The sequence below is a fragment of the Gavia stellata genome, chromosome 1 (assembly GCF_030936135.1).
Source record: "Gavia stellata isolate bGavSte3 chromosome 1, bGavSte3.hap2, whole genome shotgun sequence".
Taxonomy (NCBI): domain Eukaryota; kingdom Metazoa; phylum Chordata; class Aves; order Gaviiformes; family Gaviidae; genus Gavia; species Gavia stellata.
In genome coordinates this window covers 97825911-97844057 of record NC_082594.1, presented here as the reverse complement: position 1 = coordinate 97844057, position 18147 = coordinate 97825911, and the positions used below count along the sequence as shown (strand labels likewise).

The window sequence follows — 18147 nt, the reverse complement described above, 5'->3', positions numbered from 1 at the left end:
TTTCAGTGGTGTACATATAAGCGAAAATACTTATTCACGTATTTTAACTTTTATTCTAGGCACCCACTATTTCCCCTGTTAGCACTATTATTTGAAAAATGTGAACAATCTACCCAAGGCTCAGAAGGCACAACTTCTGCTAGTTTTGATGTAGATATTGAAAACTTTGTAAGGAAGCAGGAGAAAGAAGGAAAACCCTTTTTCTGTGAAGATCCAGAAACGGATAATTTGGTAAGTATAAGCTATTTCTTTTATTTCTGAAACAATTACCGCATTTGCATCTTCTTCCTAATTTCTGATCTCAACTGGTGCTCATAGTTTCTCCTCACATTCTTCTTCCTACAAGAGACTCTCCTTCATGTTAATGCTGAGAAACATTTTTAAAAAATTTCTTCTGACCCCTTTTTTCCCTTCTTACCTGTAAACTTATGTTGGGCCCTTCACAGTTGTTTCCCATTCTAAACTGGCTGAAATCAGTGTATTGGAGATGAACAGAAACATATGCTTGCCATAGCCAGGTTGACTCTGCAAATCAGTTTTAGGGTGTCAAGTGTGTAACATATGTTTATCAAAAACATGTAATCAATGTAAGTTTTTTCCAGCTGTTTTTTTAATCAGGGTTCATCTAGTTAATGTGGAAGAAGAGCTGTTATAAGATGAGCTTAGAAACTCTTTAACATATACAATTTTTTTCTTACGTGCCATTGTCTCCTTTAGGCTTTCTGAAAGTTGTTCCCGTGATGAAGCTATGATTTCCCCAGTCGCTTAGTCTCCCTCTTGAATCACATCTCTAGAGAACACCTGTCTTGGCATGCTAGTTTCTAAACTGTCTACCTGCCTTCATCTCTTTAGAGTCATGTTGCAACTAGATTTTATCATATTTAAGAGTGTTAGAATTATAGGGGTCAAATGTTTTGTTTCATTTTTGAAAACCTGTTCCTTTAAGGGGACTGAGTAAGAAAACAAGTCTTCATCCTTGAGTTTACCTCATAGGAGAAAAGACTACTTAAAATATTGAAGTTCACAGACAAAACTAAATTGATGGGAAGTTGTAATCAACAGAAATGGTAATGTCTTAAAGCTGGTATGTAGAAAGATTTGTGTGGACAAATAATATGCTGTGTGGGAGGCTACAGTAATGTACTTGGAGAAAACCCTTAAACAAAACCAAGACTTAAACAAGAAATAAATCTAAGATGCGGTTTAGAATTGGCAGGAGCGTTGCAGTGAACAGCATGTTAGGAGGGGCACATATTGTCGCAAAAAAGGGGTCAATTTTGACTGCTTTTGCAAGCAGCCTAAATAGTAATTTTGCATAACTTGATTTCTTTCCAAGCACTTTATGACCAATCGTTAGTGTACTTAAGTTCTGGGAAGATAGTATTTAAATAGTGTCATGGAAAATAAAGCTACAAGAGTCTCTATGTATCATTAGATCACTGTGAGAGTAAAGAAGGCAGAAGACAGTATGTTCTAGAGCAAGGCATAGAAATTTACCTTCTCAGCTACTTGTTATACCTTTTTAACTGTAGGTTACAGTGCCCAGGATTGAAATATTTTAATGCATTGCATCAATGCTCTTAGTCTATGTAAATATAAAGTCACCTTAGATTAAATCTTCTTCAAAGATGGATCAAGTTAACACAACTCACTTTGCACTAATCCACCTACAAGAGTGCTTTCAAAAAGTTCTCCTACAGCTTTGGCTGGGGAGCTATTTGCCTTAGAGAAACTTCTGTTTTCAGTTTGGAAACTTTTTGAGGCTCAAATAAGGTTTTTCTTTTGGGTCATCTTCTAACACGATGCCCCTCAGAATGACAGGAAAGCAGCTAAAGGAGGATGCATAATATGATACATAACGATACTTTCAGTATAAAGATTCTCAGTTTATCAGTGAAGAACAGGCATTGGCCACTTTGACCAGAGTTACAACTAGAACAGAATTGAACCCCCAAATCTCAATTTAATATCTTAATCATTAGATCTTTGTAGGCAAATTTTGATGCAGCTCACCTGAGAAATACTAACTGATATAGACAGTGAATTAGTTTTCTAAGTAGAAAGAAGTATTGACATACCTACTAAAACAGTTCCACGAATAAACCCTGTAGCAGAATGACTGTTGTCACTGTAGGAATTGAAAATAGAATATGAAAGAAGAAAAAGGCAAGGGGAAATAAACAATCATTCTCTTCTTTAGTTACTGCCCTAGTGTGAGCAGCAGTGGTGTGGGGTGCTTTGCTTTTTTAATTTTTTTATTTGAAATGTGAGTGGTGTGATACTACATTTATGAAATACTTGTAGCACAATATAATGATTGTCTTAAATTTTTGTAAGCAGAAATAAGTACTTCAGAATGTTTATAATGAGATGGTCTGTCTGTGAAGAGTATGACTGTTTCATTGGGGTGCAAAAATCCTTGGAGATTGAGGGCCACTGGTACCATCATTTTAGATCTTTCTTGAACAGGAAAGCACTTGGGCAAATTTGAAGGGGGGTGGGGGGGTGGGGGAGAAAGTACATTATTGAAGGAGAAGGAGATAAATACATTTTCAAGAGTCATTAGTTTCTGAGGAAGACTAAATCCAGGCTAGAAACTGCAGTTCATCATGTGCTAATTTGCACATGTACAAAATCTTGTCGGACCTTTGTTTGTTGAAGAATGAATTGCACACAGAATCATCCAAATAACATACCAGTTTCAGGATCTTGTGGTTTGACCCAGGCATCACAGAATCACCGAATGATAGGGGTTGGAAGGGACCTCTCTGGAGGTCATCTAGTCCACCCCCCCCCGCCAGAGCAGGTATCTAGAAAGATGACTACCAGGAATGTTTATAATTTTGGAATTGCTTCTTTCTTTATCTCTTTCACTCTGTAATGTGTTTGGTTTTTGTTACGGCTATCAGTGACACCTCCAGAGTGCTGCTTGCACATCAGATGTGAATTTGAAGACATCAATAAAGTTTTCTGTTGCTCTTTCTTCAAAGACTGTTTTGAATATACTTGCCTCCAATACTTAACTCAAAAACGAGAGTTAGTTCTGTTCTGCATGAAGCAGGTCTGCTGACTTGCTAAGCCTCAGGTTATTTTCTTCCTTTGTAACTCTCTGAATTCAACACAAATATACTGTTTTCCCTTATCTCTCCAACCCCAACTTCTTTTCAGAACCACATCTGAAACCTAATAGTTGGAATGTAGTAGTTACGGCTCAGTGGATGAGGAAAGAGCAATGGATGTGGTTTATCTTGACTTTATAGGAGACAACGTCAAAAGCCTTACTAATGTTCTCATAGACAAAGTGATAAAATATGGACTAGATAAATGAGCAGTGAGATGGACTGAAAACTGGGTGAACTGCTGGGTTCAAAGGATTGTGATCAGCAGCATGAAGTCCAGTTCAAGGCTAGTCATTAGTGGTGTACTCCAGGGATTGATACTGGAACCAATACTGTTTAACATCTTCATTAATGACCTGGGTGATGGGACAGAGTGTACCCTCGGCAAGTTTGCAGATGTCGCAAAACTGGAAGGAGTGGCTGATGACCAGATGGCTGTGCCACCTTTCAGAAGTACTTTGTCACTTTTGGAGAAATAGGCAAACGGAAATCTCATGGAGCTCAACAGAGAGAAATGCCAAGTCCTGTGCCTAGGGAGGAATAATCCCGTGCACCAGTACACTCTGGGGGCTAACCAGCTGGAAAGCAGCTCTGCGGAAAAGGACCTGACAGTCCTAGTGGACATCAAGCCAAATATGAGCAGCAAAGAAATGTGACATACTTGGGCTGTGTTAGGAAGAGCATTGTCAGCAGGTAAAGGGATGTGATCCTTTCCTTCTGCTTGGCACTGGTGAGACGTGTCTGGAGTACTGGGTACAGTTCTGTGCTCCCCACTACTAGACATAGACATAACTGGAGTGAGTCCAGCAAAGGACCAAAAAAGATGATTAAGGAACTAGAGCATCTCTCATATGAAGAGAGGCTCAGCCAGCTGGGCCTGTTTAGTTTGTAGCAGTGAAGGTTTGGGGGGATATAATCAATGTATTTAAATACCTAATGGGGGAATAAAGAAGACAGACTCTGTGACTCTTCTCAGTGGTCCCCAGTGAAAGGGCAAAAGGAAATGGGATATAAATTGAAACACAGGAAGTTCCATTAAAACATAAGAAAAAACATTTTTACTGTAAGGGTGATTGAATACTGGAGTAGGTTGCCCAGAGAGGTTGTGGAGTCTCCATCCTTGGAGACAGTCAAAACCCAACTGGACATGGCCCTGAGCAACCTGCTCTTGTTGACCCTGCTTTGAGAAGGGGGGTTGGATTAAACAACTTCCAGAGGTCACTTCCAACCTCAGCTATTCTGTGGTTTCCGTGAGCCTTCAAAGATCAGTTTCCCAAAGGTCCTGCATGCCTTGGCCTGCTTCACATGCTTTTGGTTGTACACAAACATTCTCTCAGATCTAGCTTACTTTGGTTGTAGATGGGTCTGCTGTGGTCAAATAGTCCTTCCTGCTGATTGACCTGTTTGTGATTTTAGTGGTGACAGAGTCTCTTGGTTTATGTGGTATTCACCTTTGTTGATGGGCTGCAAAAATCTGGCTGTTCTTGCTTGAGATGGATGAGGAAGTATATGTCTTGTATTCTGTGCCTGCTGAGGTCAGTACTATCTTAAACTGGAACCACATTGCAAAATCAAAAATCTTTGGCTTTGAATTCCTGTTCTGTAGTCGTATTGTTAGCCATGACTTTCTATTACTAGATACCAAATGAAATCTGAGTGCAACTTGTCCTCTGCCTGTCCTGAAGGCTGGGGACTCTGAACAGCTGACACTGACAGGCTGTTCATTTTGTCAGGGGCAATGAGCAGAAGAGTTTCTGTCAAGTTGTGAAACAGCTAGTAAGGGTTTCAGTCTCTTCTTCAGCTTGAAATACTGGTGCTTGCACAGAGAAGGCTGTAGCTGAGCATTTTTTTCTGCCTTGTGTCACATAGATACATACATTTTTATAGAGATTAAAAATCTCTTTTTAGTAGAGAGGGATTCTGATATTGAGCACCTTTGTTATGTCTTCTGTTCTTGCTGTCCCTCCCTTTTTAACTCCAATGTTAAATCAACCATTCACTTGAAAGGAGAAGCTAGTGAAGACTGCTAATTAGTACAAGCCAGAAGGGTGGAGCAGGTAGGGTAGACAACTGCTTGCTTTCCACCTGTGGTCTTATCTGACCCCAGCAGAAGCAAACAAATAAGTTGTAAATGCTTGCTCCGTAGCAATCGTTCAACCTGGAGCCAGAGCTAAACTGAGATGAATTGAATGTTACAGTATTACAAAAAGCCAAGTTCAAGTCCTATCTGAAAAGAGTCACAGACCTGCCTACAGTAAGGAAACTGGCCACTAATTCAGCTGTTCCAGTTTTTTTTCCTTTTACTTCTTTTGGTTTTCCTTTTACTCTTTTTTGGAAGTGGCATGTAGAACTCAACTACACTGCACAGTTTTTGTGATGGAGCTTAAACTAATGGCTCCGAAACAGCAGAGTATCATTTCAGGCTCCATACTGCCTGTAGGCTAATTGACTAGATAACAGAAATTGTGAAGGGTCACAGATACTGATTGTAGAGCCTCTTACAATCCTGGCAATGTTTCACATTGCACACTCACTTGAAATGCCTTGAATATTCCAAAGGAAAAGTTTGGTTTTCATCCAGAGGACCACAGAATGTTAATCTGGATGGCACAGGCATTATATTAGTTTGACCAGAAAGGAAGTTCATTAAGAGCAGTGTAAGGTTGTTCTAACTTGAGTAGCTCTTAGTAAGCTATGGTCTAGATTACCTTGTTACTTTGGTATTACGGTTCCCATTCTAAATTAATTGGTGGTTTCCTGCATTAGTAGTATAAAGGATTTCAGCACTGGGAAATACAGGTAGCATCCACCTGAGACTTAATTTTAAGGATATCCATATATTGCTAAGCCTGGCCTGTAAACCAAGTTTCAATCCTTTTTTATTATTTAGATGGAGGGATTCCATTCTTTCTAGTTAACCATTCCAACAGCGTCAGTTGGTGATCTTGAAGCAGCATGGCAAAGGGTTATGGTCAACACAGAAATAGTGTTACTAGGCCTTTTACTTTTGCAGTGTCTTCCCCAAGTCTGACTTTGTCAGACACATTGTCAAAATAGGGTGTTTGCAGTGAAATGGATGGGAACATTTCTATAAATATTGATGGCTTCTGGATCGGGTCAGAACTTTGGTATTAGGCTTCTGCATATTTAGAAGAGCGAGAATTTCTCAGAATAGATTGTAAGAATTTGGAAAGAGGTGGAAAAAATGGCACTTTCTTGTGGAAGGTTTTTTTCCCTTAAATAAATTTTTAAGGTACTCTGTGAAATTACCTGGATTAAGCATATTTTTTATTTTATTTATTGCTATGTTCCTATTCTTTTTCTATATGTGCATTCATGTAAAAGAGTTAGCAATGGTTTGTGTTCAAAACCTGCAGCACTTAAAAGACCCACAAAACTGTGTTATGGCTTCCCTGAAGCATGAAGTTTCAGTTGTTGTCTCTTCCTTTGTCTGAGAGGTGTGTAAGATGCCTCTTTTCCTTCCAAGGAAGAGCATATCGCAGGAAAATGGGAAGTTCAATTCTAAGATCTGTTGAAAGGAAACTGAGACGCTTCAGTGCTAGCTCCTGGACAGATTTTACCAGCTTGCCCTGACATCTAAGAAGTCTTGACATTCTAGGTATGTCTTTACTTTTAATGCAGGTTCATCTTCCAGTCAGAAGAGGTGGTTGTCTTTGGACTGAAACTCTCCCAGGAGTTCCAGTCCAACCCTAATAAATACACAAAGAAAGTGGGTTTTCTGTGGTAGGTACATGTTTGCTTTTCAGGAACTATTGTCTGCAAACAGAACTTTGAAACTTTTCCCTTCCAACTTCACTGGCTCTGACTATGCAGGTTAGACCATTCAGGGAGGTAAAAGAGAGAGGTATAAGTTTATGATTTTTTTGCAGTAAATATTTAGCTCTTACAGATGTGCATGGCACAGCATATTATTGGAGCCAGAATTATCCTCTATCTTGGAATGTCTTCTACAGGGATCTTCTGGTTTTTGACAATTTTGTTCTCTTTTCTGATTCTTGATCACTCATGCTGTCCATGTCTTCACTGATCTTCTCTGAACTTGATGCAAGTGCTGATTAGCTGCAAGAAGCGCTGCAGACCTCCCCTTTTCAAATCCTAGTCCCTGTGGGAAGGAAGTGGAAGCTGGGGGTTGTGCTCATGTTTTACTTACTAGACTGGAAGCATGCTTTCTTTCCCAGAGCATTAACTTCCTCCTTATCTTTTTGGATTGTTACTTTGCATCCATCTTAGTCCTTATATCAAGCATCAATACCAGAAGAGATGTGTTTGCTGTTAAGAACCAGATCTTGGTGGTGTGTGTTGCTAGCCAGAGGTTCCTGAGTGCACATGCTTCTTTCTGGAAGCGTGCTCAGCTGTATCCCTGTAATATGGAGTATCATCTGTTGGAGCTCCTCACCTTCTGCCCCTTACCCTTTGACATCTCTAGCTCATTTTTGCAGGTAAAACAGATCTTGGAATGAAAGAATAAACTAACTTCTGTTTGTTCTCTATTAGTATCCTTTTGTGCTTAGGGCTTACATGGACAGGTTCCTCTGTCTAAGAAGTTGTTCAGCATGAGTGTTTGCAGATAATTTTTAGACCTTTCACAGATTACATTATGCCTGAAGGCATTCAGTACTTAACGCTTCTTTGCTGCTTACTGTTAACCCAACCACTGAAGAAATATCATGTTGTCTCAGGATGGTTCCTACCTCTTGTATAGCTTCTGTTCAGAGTAAATTCTTCCCATATATGGATGGCTTTTTTAATTTCCCTGCATTCATAGGGCTGTAGGGTGATTTAGGTTGGATTAAAAGCTCAAAAGGTCTGTAGTCTTAACCTCCTGCACAAAGTGGGGTCAGCTGTGAAGTCAGAGCAGGTTATGTATGGCTTTATCAAGTCTGGAAACAATACAAAACATGGGGTGTTAAATATACTCTTACTTTTGTATTTGAACAGGACACTGCCTTTTTTGAAGACCCCCGGGTTTTTTGTTTCATTTGGGGTAAGGATTTTTGGTTCAGTACCCTCTTCTCAAAGACTATCCTATTGAATTTTTAGTTGTGTCAGGAAAAGTTGTAGTGGTGAAGCCAGCTGATGTCATTTGAATATTCTCGAGTGAAGAAGCCATGCTTTTGCATTTCTGAAAAGTGTTCTTACTATTGTAATGTTCAGAACTGTCTCATAAACCTCTAGTCATACCTTCCCTAGCTATGTCTTGTAGCTGGGGACTCAAAATAGGTGAGAGAGGTTGTCAAATGAAAACAATACCCCCTTTCCCACAGTTTGTGTTCTTCCCCTGAAGGATTTGCTCAGGAAGGTAGGTGAGCTGTGAATGTACATATTTAATTTGTTTTTTGCAAATGAGAAGACTCATTTGAGTGCAAAGATCACTCATCAGTATATGGAGGTTCTTTCATATATGTTGTCCACTTATGTATTTGCTATATGCTTATGTTATGTGCCCTGAAATCTGTAAAAAATTGTGCGTATTTGTTTTAGATAAATAAAGGTGAGCTGGGGATTATGACTAAGGCAGTGCATAGTGTCTTCTGTGCCCTTTGTACCATGTGCTTGAGGCACTGAAAAGGCAGGACGCAGGCACAATCCAAAGCATTTTTAGGGCTACAGATGTCTCCAAATTTAATATACGATATATTTATATGTGAATATGCTCTGGATAGCAGTTTTAGCAAGAACTGGCAGTTTTTCAAGAATCTTCCTTTCTCTGCTTAATAGTTTACCATTATCTTTATTTACAACAGTTTCAACAATATACATATATCTCATGGTTACTTCTGTCTTTGTGCATTTCTGTGAAATGATGCTCCAGGTTTATTTCTACAGCTGAAAAGGCTTTATCAAGTGGGTTATAAAAATTCATTGTTCTGTGGCATATTCTACTCAGTAGCACTAAATAACAAAAACATGGTTGTTATAGATTTTTAAGGTGTGCCTTTTAAGAACATAGGAATGAAATATTACTGCTGCTGTGATCTGTATGAAAAGATTTCTTTGTATTATATTTGTTCAACATGGGTGACTTTATCAGGAGTTCTTTTTTTGTTTGGTGTTTTTTTGTTTAGTTTCAAGGAAAAAGTGAACTTCTGCCAACAAATTTAAATTTAAATTTGGTCCACCCATGCTGCAAGAGAGCAGGAGCCATATGGTCACAATTAGTGTAGTTGTAAATGAGTAAATAAGTCCTGGTGACAGGCATGGCATATTTACAAAGTTTTGTTTGCCTTCCTAACCCCAGTAGCACAGCTTCCTGGAAGAGTAGTATGACTATGCATGGCAGAAAAATGGATAGTGTTACTAATTCTTGTTTTATGGTTAATTTTGACTTTGATACTTGAAGTGAAAATTGAATTAACCATCAATTTAAATTAAATCTAAGCTGAAGAAAGGACTTTCATTTTTCCTCCAAACAAATGCAGATAAATAAATAATATAAATATGGGTAATAGTTTAAGAAAAAAAACCACCCTCCTGACTGAGCAAAACTAATCACTAATACAGTCAAATATTATGTGCCTAAAGGCATATTTTTGTGACGTCCGTTTTAGCTGAATGTTTAAGGCATTCACTAATATATGTGGTCTGTGTTGGTCTGCCACACATGAAGAATTTTACAATTTAAGCTTTTTTGTCTCCAAAACTCTTTGGCCATTGCAGTATTACAGAACAATTGTTAATAATACTGAAAGGAGCAGAATATCTTTAAACATAGATGACCTTTGTTTTGTGTTAAAATCTAGTTAAATTTCCATAATTTAACTTGGTTGTATTTAGAGGTACTTAAACACAGTCTAAAACAGCCCCCAGCAGTGGTTGCTGTTTAAAAGATCGCTGTTTTATATACCTCAGTGCTGGGCCATTGCACTTATTATTTCAAAGGCTTTTGGTGTCATAGGTCATAAGAGTTACCAGATTTTAATTTGGATCAACTGCCTCAAGTCTACAGCTCAGATTTCTCTGCAGCTGTGCTTTTAAAGATGCATGTATTTTTTTTTTTTTTTCTTTTTAGCCCCGAGAAGGGATAAGATTTCCTTCTTTGTTATCACTTCAGGTTTTTTCTCGTGTTTATTTTAACATACAATTTTGTACTCTGGGTGAGTGTCATGCAGCTGGAATAGCTTCTACTGAAAAAACAGGGAAAAGATCTGTCACAGTGAAAGCTGAAGCTGTCATGGTGGAGAGGGGAGCACACCCAGAAGTTTGCCTGCCTTGATCTCCTTCAGGTGCTTTGAACAAAGGCAACTTCAGCTCCCAGTTGGCTTCTTTAGTTAGAAGTAACAAGTGGATTACTTAGTAAGCTATCATTTCTGGTTATTGGATTCAGTGCTCTGGCCAGGTAAATGAGCTTTCATATAGGACAATTTTTTCCAAATAATGTTTTTCCTGGAGATCAAGCATAGCAAGTAAATGTTGGGGATGGCATGCTGTATGAAAAATAAAGTAAGTAATTACTTTGCCAATGTGTTATGTACATATTTGAATGTCCTGGATTTATTACTGCTTCATGAAAATTTAAACCATCTGGATTTGGTTTTAGCTTTCAGTCTTCTGCCATGACCCTTACAATCACCTAAGCTATTTTTATGCAGTATGTAATATGTGATACCATTAGCTATCCAAGCTTATGGATCTGTTTCTTGTAGTAAGCATGATAAGTATTCTCATCACATACATACCTGCTGTATTTCAAATTTTGTTTAAACATGGATATGTTATTTGGTTTAGTGCTTTGTATTTAATGGTTTATATTTCAGAAAGTCTCCTCACCTGAAAGATCTCACAAGATTTTACCCCAGAGTTGTTAATCTTTGACGTACAATTGCAGAGGAATGTCAGAGCTCAAGGACTGAAGAACTGTTTGATTACTTTAAGCTTTGTTGAACAATGTTGACAAACTTTGGGACCTCTTTATTCTAATTTTATAGAAAAATAAAAGCTATTGTGTTTTTGTTATAGGTGAGATGGCAGGCTGTTTCCTGTACCATTCACCCTCCCTAGCAATCTGTGTGACAAATTTATGCTAAGTCACAGAAGGGTCTTCTCAGTGTATCTCAAATTCATCTGTACACTTTTGTTTTTCTGGGGTGAGGGTGTAATGTGGAACAGAACCTGATATTTCTGATATGTAGCTCAAGATGACTGTTGCTTACCAAGGCGCTTCCAACCGCCCTTTCCAAATAACATGTGTGGATGGGATTACTTTCCTTCACTTTTGGTCTTGTGTGGTGTGTGACCTGGAGTTCTATGATGGGCATAAAAGGTCACATGGACATGCAGGCTCATTCTGTGTTCCATGTACACCTTGACTATGCTCTGTCTTCCTAATGTGTCACGTGTGACAGAGACAAAGATTATATTGTTACAGTGTTTTGTTTCCCCTGTATGGTAGTTTACTTGTGCAGTGGAAGGATACAGGTTTTGTATGTAAACATGTTCCTTGCACACTTCAGGAGCATAATGGTCAGAGCTAGAGAACTCGAGTCAGCACTTGGCAATTAGTAACTCTGCTTTAACTGGGTGGTCTTTGTTACTGGAAAGTAGTGTTTGCTTAAATCTCACATTAAATATTTTTTAAATGAACAGTTAGTTTGTTTCTGAATTTTTTTCCAATTCTTTCCCTAGATGGTAAAAGCAATTCAAGTTCTACGTATCCATCTGCTTGAGCTAGAAAAGGTTAATGAACTCTGCAAGGATTTCTGTAGTCGTTACATTGCCTGCCTGAAGACAAAAATGAACAGTGAAACTCTATTAAGTGGAGAGCCTGGAAGTCCTTATTCACCTGTGCAATCTCAGGTATTTTTCAAATACAGTTAAATGTATTTTTGCTTAGATTTTCATAGGGAGTTATAACTATACTTCTGTTGCTATTAGTTTGCAAACAAAGTTTCTGCAGTTTCTTTCACTTTCTCAAAATCAGTTATTAAGAGTAGAAAGAGCTGTATTTTTTTTTTGTGCATACCTGTGTGCCACTGCCTGATGGACAAATTTGTTGAAATGTGCCAGAACACAGAGCCACTTTTTTGTGTGTCTTCCTTTTATGATTTTCCCTGCAGTTCAGCAAATGGAGATATTCAGAATAGCCTCAATTTTGCTATTTTGTTGGAAGGAGGCTAGCAAACAGAAAAAACAAAGGAGAAGAAAAAGAATTCCTTGTTAAGAAGGTCTCCTTAGTCTAGTCTGTTTCATTAAAATATTGAGATGGCTGATAGTTTTTATACACAATCTGTATTCTGGAACAAATAGACAATGTCTGATGGATTATAGTTGCAATATTTGAGATCTATGTCATTGCACGTTACCTGGGCTTACTGTGTAGTTATGAACATTACCCATCTCTATACAGGTGAGCCTCAGTTTGTATATTGTTGATATTACCTAAATGCAATAACCAATTGCATTTTTGTAGTAAACTGACAACAGTTAATTAACAACAGTTAATTAACAACAGTTAGTACGTTATGGTTGATGCTTCTGCTGTTAGATGCTGGAAAGTGAGACCTGCCATCCAAATACCTGCTAGATACCTAGTCTTAAGGGATGGTCCTTCTCTGACTCATGAACATGTTTGATGCTGTGTATTCTGAAAAGTCTCAGTGACTTTTATACTTCACTGTCTGGACTCCTTACTTAGGTTTTGGTGTCTGGAAGTGTGGAAAGGAGAGTCTAAAATCAGACAAAGACAACTTCTTTTAAAAGATGTTTTTTGTATGTCTGTTACAGCCTTCTGTAGAGACAGGAGGGACTGAATTTTGAATTTGGTAACAATAGAGATTATTCATACATATTAAGGAATATGTAAGAGTTTGCATGGTCATGGTTGAGTAAAAGCTCAAGATCCTGAGCAGAATAAAATATATTGGGCATCTTTAATACTTAATACATTATTTTGAAATTGAAGGAATTAAGGTAATAACTAAAGTTCTAAAGGTTTGATGCTTGTAGTAAGAGCATCAAGGGTCCATTTCATGTGTCCTTTTTCCCTTGTGCCTTTGGAAACTGTTTCTCTTAGTATTTATATACCTAAAATAATTTCTCTCCTAAAATTTCTCAAGATAGTTTTATGTTTTATGTCTTTTCTAACAGTTGCTTTCATGAGGGTTTTCAAAGGTAATGGTTGGTGATAATGAGAAAGTTAATGTAGGTAATGATGAACCTCTAATGAAGTCTCTTTCTCTTTGAAGTTAATCCTGTGATTAAAATGCAAATCTATTTTTAGAGCCAAAATTACACAAGCATGCTTTATCTCCTTAAAAAAAAAGAAAAACCTTAAAAAAACCAAAAATGCACGCAACTAATTGTTTTATTTTTCTAGCAAATTCCAAGTGCCATTGCAGGCACACTCAGTCCCCAAGGGATTATGGTGCCAGCATCAGCATTGCAGCAGGGAAACGTAACTATGGCAACAGTAGCAGGTATGACACAGTAAAGAAAAACTGGCACCTTGCTCTTCATTTTGGTTTCTTTTTATAGTTGTTACGAAAAATACACAAATACTTTTAAAAATGTGTTTTAACTCTAATACCTGAAAAGTTGTTAGAATACAGTCAAGTGCCTTACTGGTTTCTGAATGTTCTTTTAATGTATATGTGTACCAAGCATGCATATTTGAGTGGAGGTTACATATATATAATATTAAGAGATCTTTCTGTGCAACGCTACTTTTGTTGAAAGACATTTCACAGACTGCGGTGTTTTACTCTTCCTTTTTTTTTCTCCTTCAAAAAGAGAATTCTGTTTGACAAAACCATGCATTACCTAAAATACTGCACTTGGCTAGCTGTCTCATGCTCTATGGAGTTTGGAACCACACCTACAAATCTGTGAAATCCTTGATGTCCAAGTTGTTCTACTATTGTATGAAGATGACATTTGAACTGAAATGTTCTATCTTGCTTCCAAGCGAGGTTTTAAAACAAGCAAACAGGAAGAAAATCCTTGACTACAAATGCAACAAAGCAATGCAGTCTGCTTGTACAGCATGTACTTCCAGAGACGTTATCCTGAGACACAATATTGTGCCCAGGAGCCCCTATGCATTCACCAAGATTCTGTCACCTTAATTGACCCGAACATCTAGGTGTCACCCAGCTGACTGCCCTAACCAGTTGACACACATAGGTGTAGTTTTGGTGTTGTGACCTTTGTTGGCTGAAGAGTTAGCTCAGTTAAAACAAAGTGATGAACTATTTTATACTCTGATAGTTATGGCATTTTCCTTTTTGAAAATAGATTTAGAATGCCTACAATACAGGGAAACATAATCAAATTTCATACAGATTTTTGTGGATGAAAAAAATTTTACTGTAGCAAGGAGCACATCTTACATGCTTACTAGAAAAAAGTAGCTGATATCAAAACTGTTGTATTGTCTGCAGTGCTGATGTGTTTGTGTGTTTAAAGAGAATAATATTTGAAGGGCTTTTACTTACCTATAATCTTTGTTGTTGTTTTGTTTTAAGGGGGGACAGTGTATCAGCCAGTCACTGTGGTCACACCACAAGGTCAAGTGGTGACACAAGCACTGTCACCTGGGACTATTCGGATCCAGAACTCTCAGGTTTGTTTCATGGGCTTCGCAGAATAGTATTCTGGGTTTAAATAAATTTCACTGGTTTTAAGAGTTTTGGTTTAAATTTGACACACTGTCAGAATGAGCTCTCTATACGTGCACATAGTAACTAATATAAAATTAATGCAAGCACTGCTATAGGAGTTACAAGTTGTAAAACATGGCATACGGTCCCAGACAGATCTCCCTTGCCACAACAGGCCATCATAGTTCTTACCTGTTAAATATCTTTTTTTTACTGATGGCAGAAAAGTATAGGTACATGGATTTAAAAAAAAAATAATAAAATTTAAAAAAAACAAACCCCGCCCCCAAACCAACCAACCCCACCTAACCAAACCAAAAAACCCTCTGAGATAAATAGACACTTTTTCAATGATTATAACTTTTCTAGTTGTTGAACTAGGTTTATAGCTGGATAGATTTTACTATATTGCATTATGGTCCCACACTGCTGTTATCAGAAATTTGACTTTTCATCATGATGGCAACCACTAGTACTGTGAAACTGTATGTATTTCAGAATTTATGTATGTTGAGAAGCATTTTGCCATAAAACCTTCAAAATAGTTGAGACTATGGGAGATCCTCACATTGGGCTCATTATATCGTACCCTAAAGATAAGGGCCAGCACTCTTTTTTGGGGAGGCTTTTAAGAGTTGGATCTGGAGACCTCAAAGAAATAACTAAGGGAAAGGAAACATGAAAACTAGACCGTCTTCAGTTATGGAGAATCTTGCTAGCTTTCTCTTGGAGCAGGAAGTGGTAAATCAAATCTTCCAGGAATCTGGAGTCAGTTAGAAATGTGAATGAGGAGCTACCATCTCCACAGCATAAAATCTGTTGGTAATCACTGACTCACTGTCTTCTCTTCTTCCTTCTTCTGACCTTCCAAATGAAAAAGTATACTTAGAGTATTACCTTCTTTTTCTTGGCAGTAGCATGTGTATACTTACCTATATTCTTCCCTAGAATGCATGTAGTTCAGTCCTCAGATACCTTTCAGAAAGAAGAGTGTAGAATTACTCTCCTAGACTGAAGTGTTTTTGAAAAAAATTGGTTTTTTATACCTCTGATGGAAAAAAAAAAAAAAACTGAGTGAAAAATTATGTCTATAGCCTATAAACAAAAAAAGGACTTGACCTTCTATATATATCTGCAGCTACTCTTCATGTTAGCAGGAATCTCCAAATCCACCTATACATAGGTTTGGACCTGTATTCCTTGTCATCCATAGGAAATCCTTCTTCAAATTCTTCTTTTTCAGTGTTTCGGAATGCTGTGGAGGTAGAGGAAAAATGCTCGGGGAAAGCTATTGAAAGTTCATTATGAAACCTCCATATACAAGCAGATGATTTAGAATGTAAAACATTATTTTGGAAATTAAAAGTATGCTCCAAATACGTATTTGTTGTAATTTGATAGCTTAAACCTCGTTTAAAACTTGTATCATAGAGGACATAGACATCATGACTGGCTTGAAGAAATTGCTCCATATTGTCTGAAAAACCCGATTTAGAATGATTTCAGTTATAATTGTCTGAAATATAATCTCATATGCAATTTATGTGCTGTTTCTTCTTATCTCTGTGTAAGCCTTTAAGAATGTATTCCCTAATGTTCAGATAACCCATGATGTATCCATAGGAAGTGAAAAAGAAAGCAGAAGTGAGAAAGAAATATGAACCTTTAGGAAAATAGTAAGAGCGTTGTGAAGTGAATTAAGGGTTCTACCCATATATATCTACTTGCTATTTGAGAATTTAGATGCGTTTATTTAGCAGGACCTTTAGCATCTTTGTTTGCAACTCTAGCATAATTATTAATTTTACTTTAAGTCCTTTGTTTAAGTCTTAGATCAGTACTATTTTACAGCTTCCATAGTTGTTTATGTTTGCACACAGTGAGTGTATTCAGCATGGTGTTTTTCAATTGCTCCTCACATGTGCAAATGACTACACAGGGTGACAAGGCAATCAGATCCTTAGGGTAGTGTAGATAAGTACAGAGGATCATTGACTTGACATGTACTACCTAGGTGGATTTTATTCTAAATTATACTAAATCAGCATTTGGCTATTGTCCCAAGATCACATACACAGCCTGATAACAGCTGTAATTCTTAAAACAGAAGTTACATGAAATGTGAAAACTATAGAAATCTGATACAGTATTTTCCCTGGATAAAGACATTTTGGAATGCTATTGTAGGAGAGCTGCTATTGTAAGTCTTCCCTAGCAAATAAAGTAGTTTTTTATAATAAGCATGCCTCAAGCCTAATTTCTTTTCATTCCTTCTATAAATGAGTTATTCATACATTGATACAGAATACTGCTATTACTATGTTAACTGCCTTATTTCTTCTGAAATTGTATGTGCAGCTTCAGTTGCAATTAAATCAAGATCTAGGCATCTTGCATCAAGATGATGGCTCATCAAAAAATAAAAGAGGAGTTCTTCCCAAGCATGCTACAAATGTGATGAGATCTTGGCTTTTTCAACACATAGGGGTAAGGACTGAACATGATCAGGAGTCACAGGTTTTTATGTAATTCTTTTATGTGGTTTCTTACGATTTTGCTTCATAAAGAAGGTGAATTTATTCTGTTGCCATTTGTGTAATCTCAGTTCATTTTTCCCTGAAGTCATTTGCAGTAGTCCCACAGTCTAATGTCAGTCGATTTTATTATTATTTTAATAAGTATGTTACATTTGTACTTCATGATCTCAATAAACATTGTTAAAAGTGATCTTTCATCATTTCATTGTGTTGAGAACTTAATGCTCTCTACACCCTGGTTCATGGCAGAAGGAAAAATAGTTCCATCTGTGTTTTGTGGTTTGGTTTTGTGTTTGTTTTTTGGGGTTTTTTTTGGTAGAGGAGAATTTAAAATTTTCTGGCTTTATCTCCTTTCCAACAATCCTTCTAACGTGTACCAAGTGTGTTACTATCTACTTGTGCTTTCAGTGGAATGTCTTTCCTTTGCATAAATACTTATCCTGAAAGGATAAATGGGTCTCAAGTTACATCACAGTGTTTAGTTGATTGATATTTTGTCTTTTACAACAATTTTACAACAGACAAATGATACTGGGAAACTGCGTGTACACTTCTTATGTTACGTACACTCTCTTAATCCGTCTAGTTCAGAGTAGCTTTATTTAACTAGAAAATGCTTGTCAGTACTCTCATATGACATTGCCTTTAGACAGCATAACTAATCAGATCTTATCACATGCTGTGTTGCCCAGGGATCACGCTGTTTAATAAAGACTGTCAGCCATGAGAAGCTTTTTCTTCTGAATTACACATCAGCAGTTTAATGGTATTATATACACTTCCAAGGATAAAATCAGTTTTGTGTAGTAAAGCACTCTTTGTTAAATGATTTTTATCTATAAAAGTTTGTGAGGTTTCTAAAATTTGTTTTCTAAC

The 18147-nt window shown here is 37.3% G+C and overlaps 1 protein-coding gene across 2 annotated transcripts in view; it reads left to right on the top strand.

Annotated features, from left to right (window-relative positions):
* Positions 1 to 18147, top strand: part of PKNOX1 (PBX/knotted 1 homeobox 1) — a 42194-nt gene that overhangs the window by 20090 nt on the left and 3957 nt on the right. For both annotated transcript variants that reach the window (XM_059816248.1, XM_059816256.1), the window contains exons 5-9: positions 60 to 231; positions 11763 to 11933; positions 13453 to 13552; positions 14600 to 14697; positions 17093 to 17221. In XM_059816248.1, the coding sequence (XP_059672231.1) occupies positions 60 to 231; positions 11763 to 11933; positions 13453 to 13552; positions 14600 to 14697; positions 17093 to 17221 (670 nt within the window). The remainder of the gene's footprint in view (positions 1 to 59; positions 232 to 11762; positions 11934 to 13452; positions 13553 to 14599; positions 14698 to 17092; positions 17222 to 18147) is intronic.